This window comes from Cuculus canorus, chromosome 4, assembly GCF_017976375.1.
Source record: "Cuculus canorus isolate bCucCan1 chromosome 4, bCucCan1.pri, whole genome shotgun sequence".
NCBI lineage: Eukaryota > Metazoa > Chordata > Aves > Cuculiformes > Cuculidae > Cuculus > Cuculus canorus.
Window position 1 is genome coordinate 66,064,650 of NC_071404.1, and position 13,652 is coordinate 66,078,301.

General features: G+C 40.0%; 1 protein-coding gene across 8 annotated transcripts in view; it reads left to right on the plus strand.

Annotated features, from left to right (window-relative positions):
• The window catches only part of INPP4B (inositol polyphosphate-4-phosphatase type II B), a 328,507-nt gene that overhangs the window by 30,522 nt on the left and 284,333 nt on the right, over window positions 1–13,652 (plus strand). For 4 of the 8 annotated variants that reach the window (XM_054065533.1, XM_054065540.1, XM_054065532.1 and 1 more), the window contains exon 3: window positions 12,058–12,271. The exons of the other annotated variants lie outside the window; for them this stretch is intronic. In XM_054065533.1, the coding sequence (XP_053921508.1) occupies window positions 12,160–12,271 (112 nt within the window). In that variant the 5' untranslated portion in view covers window positions 12,058–12,159. The remainder of the gene's footprint in view (window positions 1–12,057; window positions 12,272–13,652) is intronic. 8 annotated transcript variants of the gene reach the window in all.

Consider the following 13,652-nt stretch of genomic DNA (forward strand, 5'->3'; position numbering starts at 1 on the left):
TATTTTTGCTTGGAAGGCAGCTTCCTCACACTGTGCTTATCAGGTAAAGCCCTTCTCCATTGGCTGTGAGACCTTGCAATTGCATCACTGCCTGCTGCAAGCTCCTGTCAAAAGCTTACTGTCACCCAGATTGGTGTGAGAACTGCAAGCTCTGGCCAGGCTGTAGGTGGTGTTCTTCACCTCTGTGACTAGATGATGGGAAAGCAAAGAAAACAAGCGTGACCAAGGAACAATCCATAAGCACTACCACAGAGCTGTGCAAGCTGGGGGCTCTGAGGAATAGCCTTTTTTTTTCTTTAGCTTTTTTAGAGTCAGATTTTTTTGTGCTTTGGGTTTGTTGGTCCCCTTCTAACTTCTGTTTCTCTGCTTCAGGCAGATTTCCCTGTCCAGAGGGTGTTTTAGAAGCTGCAAATCCTTCCAAGTATAAAGATCTGATTCAAATGTAGGTGATAATCCTTCAGTTAGATGTTGAACAGCTTTTCCAGGCCAGGCAATTCAATACGGTTTTACTAGGGATGGAAAAGAGGCTGTTGCCCACCATTCCCATCCCGAGGCAAGCTCAGTTTCTGTGTCAAGGAGCTTGGCTTGTACTACTGTGCACATTTGGTGCTCATCACAGAAACATTTAGCCCTATACTGTCTCTAGTAAAAATTATACTTGGGTTTCATGTTTAATACAAAGCCATTCATTTAATTCAGACATACCTGCTTTGTGATAATTGTATCACACCATTGAAATCGTGGGCTCTTTACCCAAACCTGTACCTAAGGAGCATGAATATTTTATGAAACCAACTCTTGAATTTTTGTATTTTGTGTTGGCCCAGAGGAAGGCCACAAAGATGATCAGAGGGCTGGAGCACCTCCCATGTGGGGACAGGCTGAGAGAGTTGGGCTTCTTTAGCCTAGAGAAGTGAAGGCTCTGGGGAGACCTTATAGCAGCCTTCCAGTATCTAAAGGGGGCCTACAGGGAAGCTGGAGAGGGGCTCTTCATCAGTGAGTGTAGTGATAGGATGAGGGGAATGGTTTTATGCTGAAAGAGGGCAGATTTAGATTAAATGTTAGGAAGAAACTTTTTTCCAGTGAGGCACTGGCACACGTTGCCCAGAGAAGCTGTGGCTGCCCCATCCTTGGGGGTGTTCAAGGGCTGGATGAGGCTCTGAGCAACCTGGTCCAGAGGAAGGTGTCCCTGCCCACAGCAGGGGGGGTTGGAACTGGATGATCTTTAAGGTCCCTTCCAACCAAAACCGTTCTATGATTCTATAAGTGTGACAGCATTATTTTTCTTTCAGTTATTGCTGGAAACTTTTTACTTTTGTATGAGGTGTCCAATCTGAAAAGTGTATATTTTTGGTGAGTTCTATGTATCTGGGCTATTTGTCAGTTTCAACTTCTTACTTTAAGGTTGTTTTAAAAAATATTTGCAAAACACTTGCCCATGACCCTTTTATAGCTGAAGAGAGTAGGGTGTCATATGCTACAAAGTAAATCACTGTATGCAGATATCCCGTTAAATATATGGGTCTATTGCCCAATAAGTAACTTATGCAATAAGATTTAATTTATTTTCCATTTTTTTCTTATTTCTTTGGTATTTCCAGGTAGTGATAAGTTGTATATTGGCAAAAACAGGCGGTGTAATGATGAATATTCAAGAGCAGGAAATTTAAGTTTACTCAAGTGAAGTGTTACACATCCTAAATTGCCTGTCTGTGTGGAATGGCATTAGTAGGTTTTGATTTTCCAGACACTGCATCTGTGTCACTTAGAAGTTGTAGCAGTGAGGAATTCTGCAGCCACAAAATAAGCAGTCACATAGGTCACTGTGTGAAAAGCTAAGGAAGAAAGTTTTTCTACTTGAAAATATGCAGGTTGAGCAGTCCTAATATTAATTGAAATAGATATGTGAGGAAAGCTCGGTCGTCTTCTGTATCATCCTTTGGCCTTGGATTCATGTTGTGGTTCTGAAATATCACCTCTTCATTTATTCTAATCTTTTTTCACTTTGGATTAATTTAGGGAGGTTTCATCAGCAGCTTGGTTTAAAAAAAAAAGTGAGTCTTGTGAGTTTTTTTTTGATGTCCTATTAATTCTTTAAAATACATAAGCTTTATTCCCATCTGCTACTCAAGGATATGTCATTGATCTTAAGGGAAAAGGTCAATACATGACTTTTTATTGCTGTAGCTCCCAGATCGGTATAAAGCAATAACGTCCATAGTGATTTTCATGTTCCATGACTTTTGTTGTATTTCTTTTCTGTGTAATTTTGTTTTGTATCTATCCCTGAACATTCCCTTCCCCAGATGACATAATGGTTTCTGCTGAACTGAGGCCTTTGTTACAGATAGAAATTGAGTCTTTATTGTTGAGACCCAGTTAAAATGATTTATTTCTCATCCTTACTGTAACAGCATCAAGTTCCCATTTCCTCTATTTGTTCAGCAATTATGTTCTCAACAGTGATACTAGCTTTTTAATTAGAAATGTAGGTAACCAGATATTTGTGAACTTTCAGGAGTGATATATTTATGTAGGGAATCTAATTAATATAAATATTTTTTTTCCTGGTATTTTGGTTGACTTTTAATTTTTCAAATTAAATATCATCATCATCATCATCAAATATTGACTTCGTTACTTCTCCATGCTTTTCTTCGGTCAGTTTAGAGGTAACCCAGTAATCTCTTTCCCTTGGAGTCTGCAAGAGCTAGAAAGCTTATGGTCTTTCCCTAACTGTGGGTAGTAAAATAAAAGCCTCTCCTGGATTGTCACAGGTGCCTGAAAGAGTTTCTGTTAGGAAAAACACTTCTGTTATTTTTCTTGAAGATCATGTGGTGTAAAGATAGCCAAAGCAGAATTGATGCTATTAAGAAAAGGGGGAGAGTTTCCTTTCTGTTAGTACCAAAAGAAAAAATAACGTTCGAACTCCAGAGATGTCTGAAAGTTAGCAAAGGGGTTTTGTTCCAAGTGCTTTATATCTCTAATCTTAAAATATGATACGTTGTATTGCACTTTATATGGGTCACTTGACTCAGTTGTCTTCTAGCTGAAGTTTTTTAGAGCTCAAATGAACTCCATATCACTCAAATTCACTGTTAAAATCTTTTAAATATTAATAGTATAGATAATCCCCAGATATCACATATTTGGAGAATGGGAAGAAGTAGAGGGAAACTCGAATCACTTTCCTCAACGATGTAGTATTTTTTTTTTCCTGTTAGTGTAGATGCCAAGACTGTGAAAGTAATTTGGTTCTAGGATATGATGCAAAGCAAAAAAGGTTAAGTTGCAAGTTGTTTGGGGACTGCAAACTTTTTAAGATTAAAAAATAAAAAGCTTGTATTTTACAGAGTATAGCTACAATAATTTCTTTGTTGGAGTGAAAATAACCAGCAAAATTGATGTGATAGCAATGTTGTATTTTAAGCTTACCTCTGCCTTTTGCATCTTTATAGATATTGGAAAAGAAAGGAAGTAAGTCTTCTAGAGGAAAGAACTCCAGGTATTGCTACTCAAATACTATATCCTGCAGAATGGAGCATGCTGCCATTTTTAATACAGTGCAGTATATTTTGAAACTGGTTACTGTGTCCTCCCCTTGTCCCTTTCTTTGTGGGATTAGTGGTCCTAGCACGCTACCTCCTTGACAGGTTTGCCTACTGTGTTGTGTGTAGGAGTTCCTTGTGGACTGAGCTATACTATACTGAGATTTGCTTTGGGTTTTGTTTTGTTTTATTTGAAATGGCAGGTTACAAAAGGTGTGTGTATTTACATTCCTGGAGACTAGAGAAAGTGATCTACTGTGTAAATAAATTTGTAACTGGGTAATGACTGAAATGCTGAAATTTAGCTGGAGACCACCAGCTCTGAAACTGCAGTGTCATAATAGTGGCTGAACTCATGTTAACAGAGCCATTTATGTGTAGTTGATGTCATTAAAACATTAATTGATGCAGTTACCTTTGAACAGGCTTTTGGAAGACTGACTTAATCTTCTGGTATTTGTTTTCAAGTCTCAGTTTTAAAGTGGATAACTTCCATAATCCAGCTTCCTTTCTTCCCCAAGAGAAAGTTAGAGCCAGTGTGGTTGTGCTCTTCAGCAGTGGAAGGAAGGCAGTGGGGCTGGGGAGTTGGGCACTGGGTCAGATGTAGGAGAAAGAGGAATTTAAGACACTGTTGCTTGAAAGTGTATGTGGAGATTTTAGAAAAGCTCATGGATTAATTTGGATTTGCTAGGAATCTCCTTGAGTAAGGACTATGTTTGAAGTCCTTTATATGTGGATTTTGTCCTAAGGCTGCGGTTATACCATCATACTAAGCTGATACGTCTGTGGTCATCTGCAGAAAGATTACTTGTGGGTGCACATTTTTGCCCTCTGTGTTGTGCTGGCACTGGCACTTCTGCAGCCAGGTAGCCAGCTGGATCAGGGAATAGCTTGATTTAGATGGATTTTCATCAAGATTAGTTCCTTAAGCTGACTGTGTGGCTACATCAGCGCTAGTGCTGCCATGGGGAAGGACTCCCTTTCCCCATGTATAAAGGGACAGGTCTCCACAGGGAGGATTATGGTTAGGGTTTGGGCTTGCAGAGAGTTGTCCTAAACCCTTCCCCAGAAGCCTGCACTTGTGTCAGGTCAGTGGCTGCTCAAGCACAGTTTGACCACTTTGACTTTGAGTTGCAATAAGATGTGACTTTCACCGGCCATGCTGGTGAAAGCACCAGCCTCATTCTTCTTCAGTCCTCTGCCTTGCATGGTACTTTTTGTTAGGCTATGAACCACCTGGAGCAACTTCCAAAACTGATAAATGACTGTTGCTGAAAGTACATTGTTCAGTGGATATGCCAGGTTATACCTGTTTGCAGTAAGTGTTTATTTGTAGTATCCTTTCTAGAGGAAGCAAAATGCAATAATACCTTTTTTTTCTGAAAGGTGATATTTGAACTCTGGGAAACTACATGAATCATTTAGGAATATGCTGACTAGGAAGACTGTTAGCTGAAGGGAAGACAGAGCTGTTCCAATTGGTTGCTTTTTTTTTTTCATCTGAAGGGAATATCTTCAAGCCAAGCCAGCATTTTATTTGTCTTTATCTCTCTCCAAATAGAACAGTTAATCTCTTGCAGCTTTTTTTTTAATAGATGCTTTTCTTCTAAAGTCTTGTTAGTTTTAAGACTTGAAAATGGACTTGCAGACAGTAGTGGTAGCGGTACAAGGTGCTGGTTATCATAGAATGGTTTGGGTTGGAAGGGACCTTAAAGGCCATCCAGTTCCAACCCAACTGCCATGGGCAGGGACACCTTCCACTGGATTGTGTTGCTCAAATCCTCATTCAGCCTGGCCTTGAATACCTCCAGGGATGGGCCATGACTTCTCTGAGCAACCCATTCCAGTGCCTCTCCACCCACAGTAAAAGATGTAAAAGATGTCTTCCTAATATCTAACCTAAAGCTTCCCTCTTTCAGCTTAAAACCATTCTCCCTTGTCATATCCCTTTACTCCCTGATAAAGAACCCCTTTCCAGCTTTCCTGTAGGCCTCCTTTAAGAACTGGAAGGCTGCTCTAAGGTCTCCTTGGAGCCTTCCTTTCTGTGGGCTGAACAAGCTTGGTCCATTGGTTTAGGGGGTGCTGTATTATGCCATTGCAAGGTCTTGCCTCCCTTGGAAGAAGGCTGGCACTTTTGGGGGAATGTCTTCTTGGCTGGATCTCCTGTGTTATTTGTTAGGGCAGTGTGAGGTAAGGTTGATGGATTTGAGAACGTGTTGAGATAAAGGTATATAAAGGGGTAGCTGGATGGTGAATGGGGTTTGTAGAGGCTCAGAAGCACAGCGTGGGATTCCAGATCAGTGTCATGCTAAGCATCAGTTACCAGTCGATGAGCGATTTGCACTGTATATCACTCATTTTGTGTATTCTTTCATTGTATTTTATTGTATTGTTTTTTGTAGTCTCTCTGCCCTTGCTGCCCTGTCCCAACCCATGAGTTTTACCTTCTTTGTTTCTTCATCCTACTGGGGCTGGAGAGTAGTGATCAAGCGCCTTGGGGTTCTTTGTTGCCGTCTGTGGCTAAACCGCAACATCTGTTAAATCATTGAATAATTGAATCATAGAATATTTTGGGTCGGAAGGGACCTTAAAGATCATCTAGTTCAAACCCCCTGCAATGGGAGAGACACCTCCCACTAGACCAGGCTGCCCAAGGCCCCATCCAACATGTCCTTGAACACTTCCAGGGATGGGGCATCCACAGCTTCCCTGGGCAACCTGTGCCAGTGCCTCACCACTCTTATCGTGAAGAAATCCCTCCTCATGTCTAGTCTAAATCTGCCCCTCTCCAGTTTATACACATTGCCCCTTGTCCTATCACTACAAGCCTTTGTAAAAAGTCCCTCCCCAGCTTTCCTGTAGCCCTTTCACGTACCGGAAAGTTGCTATAAGGTCTCGTCGGAGCCTTCTCTTCTCCAGGCTGAACAAGCCCAACTCTCCCAACCTGTCTGCATATGGGAGGTGCTCCAGCCCTCGGACCATCCTTGTAGCCCTCCTCTGGGCTCATTCCAACAGTTGCATATCCTTCTTATGTTGAGGATTCCAGAACTGGACACAATACTCCAGGTGAGGTCTCACAAGAGAGGAACAGAGGGGCAGGATCACCTCCCTCACCCTGCTGGCCATGATTCTTTTGATGCAGCCCAGGACACTGTTGGCCTTTTGGGCTGTGAGCGCACATTGCTGGTTCATGTTGAGCTTCTCATCAATGTGCACCCCCAAGTCCTTCTCTGCAGGGCTGCTCTCAAGCACGTCATCCCCCATCTTGTACTGAAATTGGGGATTGCCCTGACCCAGGTGTAGGACTTGGTGTTGTTGAACCTCATGAGGGTCTCACAGGCCCACTGCTCCAGCCTGTCCAATTCCCTCTGGATTATATCCTGTTCTTCTGGTATGGAGGATAGATCACAATAGTACTGGCAGCCTACCAAAGTATAAGTGAAAGTAACAAAAAACATATGATCAGCTTGGCTTTGATCTTGCTACTAGGAAATAAGATAGCCAGGAGACAGAAGTGAAGAGATCAAAAAGTTAGATATAAACTGGAATTTTCCAGCCAGCTGATATCCATCTTCAACTTCATATACAAAGAAATATCTTCCTATTGCCAATAGATACCTTCTGTAAATAATCTAGCATGTATAGCATTTAGTGATACTTGCCTATCTCACCTCAGTGGAAAAAACAAACAAAAACCCAAAACAACAAAAAAACCCAAACCCAAAACAACCTAGAAGGAAGATTCTGTTTTAAGACAAATGTTCCCCTCCTGTTTTCCTCTTTGTATTAAAGTTGCCATCTGTAGATCCTCTGAAACCTTCTTGGAAGAATACCCTCCAAATTTATGTAAGCTAGGACAGTTTATTTTCCCTAATCAGCTGATTGCCTGCTAATGGTTTTCAAGGTCAACTTAAATACAGTTTAGATTTTCAAACTTTTCTTTTAGATGCATCAATAAATCTGCATATTTACTCCCATTCTATTTTAATTCCTTTTGCTGACTCAGCATTATACTCTTACTTCCTTAGTCCAAGACAGAAAACCTACTGTTTTATTTGACTCTGCAGGGATCGGTGATAAAATGGAGAATTTTAATGGGGCAAGGCATAATGTGCCTTATTTTTATTTTATGGCCTAATAATTACTTTATAGGTGAAATAGACACAGTATGTGGAATTAGCAATAACTCTTTGCTTAAAAAAGAGTATCTTTTGAAGACAAAATTGTGGACTAGTTTTGCAGCTTTCCTTTTGAAGGCTGTTTCCTGCACTCTGTGTTCCAAAGATTAAAGAAGTTCTTAATACAAACTGATGTGAACTAAAAATATTGTGCCTTTTCAAAAGAAGAGAAAGGAAATTTAGGACTTATTTGGGGAGGTCTCTGATGTCTTGCAGATGTGAGTTATAGCATTTTTTTCTTTTTGAAATTGCTAAACTAGTGAAATTGGGCAGCCAATTTTATTTACTTTTAGAGGTTTAGGAGGCAGCATCATTAGAAAGCTTATGCTTTAACATTTTACCAAAATATCTAGAATTAAATGCAGTACTAATGAAAGCTGCAAGGTATTATGCTCTAATGTCTTTAATGTTGAACTGCACTTCAAATATAGAAGAAAAGTTGGAACCTAAAAGAAAGTGCTGGAAGTGTCATTTTAGAGTAGTGTACACAGCTGTGAAGGTGGGTATTCTTTTGTATTGGCACTAGTGACCTCCTGCACTTATTGCTTTGAACAGCTACAACTTGATCGTTATCCAAAACTAATAAAATAAGTCTTAGTAGCTGTCCTGCAGGGTGCAAGAGTTTGAGGTTGTTTCAATGTCTAGTTGTTTTAATGCTCATCTTACCTGCTGAAGTCCATTTTGTGCAGATCTTGCATGATTACTGCTAGCCTTGATTGACTCCTAATATTTATGTATAGGGTTAGAGATAAGTCATCAAAAATATACCTTTCTCATATTATGATAAAGTCTGCAGCTATGTGGCTAATTCTTAACAGTTACAATACGTCTCAGCTCTTTTTCTGTGTCACATGAATCAAATAGTTCTGTTTGTTCCATATCTGGAGAAAGTGATGATGAAAACTATAATTGTAAATGGGGAGGACATCCAACAGACTTCATAAATTTTGTGGTCCATGAGTTGTCAAAACTGTCATCTGTTCTGAAGTTACTGCTTCCAAGGACATAGACTCCTCCACCTCTTTCTCTCCTGGCAACTTGTAGAGTAATTGACCGGTCTGGTTTCCTTTATAAATTATGGTTGTGGTGATAGTGTGGGTAAAAATGTTGAGGGACTTTAGATTCAGTGTGCCTCTCTCTAACCATGGGAATTAAATAATGCCTGTCTATTGAATCACCCGTATTAAATAACTGAAGATAGTATCTTTCCGTCCTGAGTTCATGGTGGCAAAGAGATTAGCTAGGAGAAACATTTAAAGGCGCTATATGACTAAGTAGTTTCCCTGACAGCCAGCTGCATTCTTAAATGGAGACAGAAGTGGAGTGGATTATTAAGCTAAAGAGTCTGTCTGCTCCTTCAAGGAGACCCAGTGCTGCAGCTGTAGATGCAGCTTCTGTATAGATGCTTCTGTCAGGGTTTTTAACCTTTAATTTTACTGGTTTTGTCAACACTGGGTGCGATTGCCATTGAGTCATTGAGTTTCACTGGTCATTGAGTTTCTGTTAAATCCAAGTTTCAATCCCACTATCACTTATGCCTTTTTGGTCTGAATAATATTCAGACACTGTCAGATTAGTTTAGCTCCTCTGGCAAACGGCCAGGGAACCGGCACCTTGATGATTATCGCTGTGGAACTCTGATGGCCCACGTGCCTTGCATTTCAGGGCAGGTATTGGATTATATGTACTGAAGCATGCAGTCTCAAGGGTTTTAACTGCTACGTACCACACTTACTGTCCCATATGATTTACATGTTATGGCTCATAGGCAGCACAAGTCACGCATAGATGTGATAAAAGGAATTTCTAGACTGTTACCGCTTTACAGATAGATGGTTGCAAGAGATACACTGTCTCCCTTGGGGGGCCAGCCGGGAATAACAAAATCAATATGCACATCTCATCCTGGAGTTTGTTTCTTCTTTTTAATAGCCTTCCCAGAAACCCAAAATGTTCTGTTTGCCTGGCTCTGTATTTTCCTATGCTGGAAAGCAAAAGATTTGTTCAATAGCAGTTTACAACTTGTCTTCTTCCCTGATCTGTGTTTTGCAGTTCTGTGTGGAGTACAGACATCCATGCATTACAGTAATTACTACGTTTAAGCATAATTAGAGATTAACCAGAAAACTTCATTGCTTTAATAGCATAGGTTTTAATCAGTTATTGATGGTTTTCAATGACTCTTTCATGTGGGGCTCAGACTCTTAGGGTCTGACTTCCTCTGTGCTGATCAAAAATATCGAAGCAATCTGAAGTTAACTGTATCTAGCTGAAGATGCTGTTTAGGGTAGATTTTTAAGGTGCTTATAAAATGGACCGGAACTGCTTAGTTCACAAACCAATAACCAAGTAGGTTGCAGTTGAATTTTTAGAACTGTATTCTTTAAACAGGGAGGCTACCAATGACCTGTGTGAAAGATATCTGCCTGAGAGGGGATATAGAACAGCGCACAGTTGGAGATGGCAACAGTTATTTACCTTGCCAAGCTTATGTTTGTTTTTCTTTTAGAAAACCTAATAGGTCTATTGCAAACAGTGTGCTCTGTTGTTAAAAATGCAGTCTGTGGCTGCAAAACAAAATCAACAATTTATTCCACCCAGCGCACAGAGGCCAGTAGCAATGTACGCACTGCCAGTCGCAAAGTCCCTATGTGCCTTAGTAAGACTTTTGCAAGGGTTGTTGTGGTTGGGTTTTGTGTATCATGTGGCCAAGCCAGCATCTTCCCGTGCCCCTGAGATGGATTTGGTCTTCAATGCTGAATATGCTTGTAGTATTAGATTACAATGTATGATAAATATCCTTTTCGCAAGTGCTGTATGGCTCATCTTTCCACGGTTGTAGCTATCAATTTACAAAACATAGGCAGTCAGCTGCCTCTGCATGGAGCCTCTGGTGGAGTCAGTAGCTCATTTTGGGCTCAGCAGCATCCTTGCGTGTTGTAAATTGCATGTTGAGTTCTGTGGTGACCATAAGGTTATGTGGTTATAATTTCAACAAGATTATGAAAAGGAGACAAAGGCGTGAAGATGGGCTTAAAAAAGGAATTACAGCTGCTGATGCTAAAGGGAAAACAAGAAGGTATATGTGTGGGAATGAATGGAAAAGTTGAAGCTGCAATCATAGATAGGTGTTGGGATGTGCTCTGTTGCTTGCTTGCAAGGGTGTTTGATAACTACAAGAAAATTAACTGCTTTTAGCTTTATGGCAGTTCTCCATAGAATTGTAGAAAGTTTCTAGGAGGGGAAAACTACTTGGCGATTTGTCTTCTGAATGTTGTGTTTGTGGCTTGGCCCCGTTTCACACATACAAAGCAATAGTTAAGCTTGGTCTGCTTTCACTGTTGTAGCACTGTTGAAATTGGCTGTGATTTGGTGCTGGGAGGTTAAAGGACATAGCATCAGTCATTGATTGGGGGATAAACTTGAGCAAGGAGAGCGAATATAAAGGGAAAAGTAGGAATGAAAGGGCCCACAGAAGGATGCAGTGCAGACAGTGTAACGTGACCTTCAGCTCTACAGCTGAGAGGAAGTTGATCAGGAATTGTTCAGAGTTGTAGTTCTCCATCAGACAAAGGTGTCAATGCTGTCCTCTGGAGAATGAAGACTTGTGAAACTCACATACTGAAGACTGGACACTTTTTCTTTTAGGTGGGTACAGGAGTATTAAAGGACATCTGACAGACTTCTGTTACTTGATTATATAAGGGTGATACTAAGAATTTTTTTTTTGAGAAAGGCCTTTACAAAAGGGTTGAATACTAAAAGCATAGAATATTTTTGGGATTAAAAAGAAGATCTATTTAGAACTCTTTTTCTGGCCTTATTTTCTTGTCCTTGCAGCAATGTGAAATAGCGCTGTGTTAATTTGGATGAAAATATTGGTTTCCAGACTTTAACTGCTCTAAACTACAGCTACTGAGTCTAGTATTAAGATAAGTTCAGACAAACAGAGGATGGGCCCTAAGAGAAATAAAGATCTCTTATGTATGTGCCAAGTGTAATTTTTTCACTAAGTTCAGTGTATGTAGTTCTAATAAATGAAAACTTTGTTTTGGAGGAGAGGACGACAGCTGCATAAAACTACAACTTCTGTATGAGGTTATAGAGACACTGGAAGCCAAAGCTACTTTTTCTTTCTTAAAATGTGTATGTGGGGAGAAGATGCTACCTATACAACCTTGTGTCCCTGTGCATCTGTCCCCCACATCCCCTTTGTGCCGCTTCCGTACTACGAAAGAAAGTACAGTGTTTGGAGTGCACAACAGAGTGGAAATCACAATAAACAACAGGATCTCCTGTTTTCTTTTTTTGTTTTGTTTTTAATATTTCAGTTGACCTTCATATCTGCTGCTTAGATTTTGCTCAGCTTCAACAAACTAACTAGCATCATCGTTGTCCTCCTCCATCTCTTACTTATCTCCATCCTCTTCCCCATGAGATTCAATGCTAAAGATATGGCTTTGCTGGCCAAGCGACCGTCAGGTTGTTTTGACAAGGAAGGAAAACTGAAGATTTGCAGAGTGGTTGGGAATGAAAAATTACTAGGTAAAAATTACTTGCACTGAAAACTGCCTGTGGTTGATATGCATGTTTTCTGCCACTGTCAGCTTGCAGTTTCACTAATTGCATACACCTTTGGAGTTTTCAGTTTTCTTCATTATTGATGCTTGAGTGATGCTAAATACCTTTCTAAATAAAGAAGTTTAAAGCCAACTCCTTAATTTGCTCAAGTTTCCTTTGTCACGTATCTGAGAAACAGTACCCAGTCCTTAACATTATTATTAGTTTTTCCTGTGAAGAAAGATTTTTTTCTCCTGTTGCAAGTCACTACTCGCTGTGGTTTAAAGTTTAGATATCCAGTTCCTCAGGACCCACTCCTCCCACCTCCAAAACCTGTGTTCTTTTATTATTATAAATTTTTTTATGGCTTGCTTCCCCCCTCCTTTGCATTTTCCCCCCCCTCCCCAGGCTTTTATGATCCTATTTTAAATGTGTTTCAATTTCCAGTAAGCCTGAATAAATGTCTGTTCCCTTGGTAGCTGTTAGGAAATAGCTCCTGTTTACCTGTAAAATCAGTCCTAATACAATAATTTCAGCAACAGCAAATGTTTTATTTTCACTTGTCCCAGCTGATCTTTATTTGGATTATATTTACTTTTATTGTATTGGGAAAAAAAACCCAAACAAAACCACCCCAGATTCAATTGTAATAAAGGGCTGAAAAACTTATGTGCTGCGTTTTTGGAATATTTTACACATGTTTTTTATGACAAATAGACAGAGTTCCCTATGGAGAAGACAGCAAACTTTCTGGACAGTACTAGTGAGCAGCTACTTCTGGCTGCTTTGGGATTCCTAAACAGGATTCTCTCCCTGTGTTCTCATCGTAGGCAGCATATTGAGCCTTGTCCACTGAGTAGCTGATGTTTATAGAAGGTTTTGAATTTTTCTTCACTTATGAATACATTGAGTGCTAAGATTGCTGCTAAAACCTTAGATTGACTGGAGACAGACCAAACATTCATCTAGACATGTTTATTTTTTATGCTTACGAGATAGTGACTTTCCCAATCCTATATAAATATGTATTTTATTAGAAAAAGCTGCAGTGTGAATGTGATAGGATCCCTTCTTCTGATGCCCACAGGGTTCTGGAGGATGGAATTTAGCCTCTGCAGAGTCCTGTACTTGTACTTTAAAACAGCATACTCAGATCTGATAACTGTGTTTAGACTTCTTGTCGGTAGATGTGCATCAATTTACATTACATTCTTTTCTGTATTGTTCTTACACTTTAGTAGATCTGGAAAGGTGCAGGAGCTTCAGTTCCTTTTCTAAAAATAAACAAACTAAAACAAACATAGTTAATTCTAAGTCTCAGTGCCTGTGAGGTTATCTTTCCACTTTCTTGTGGAGGAAGAGCTGT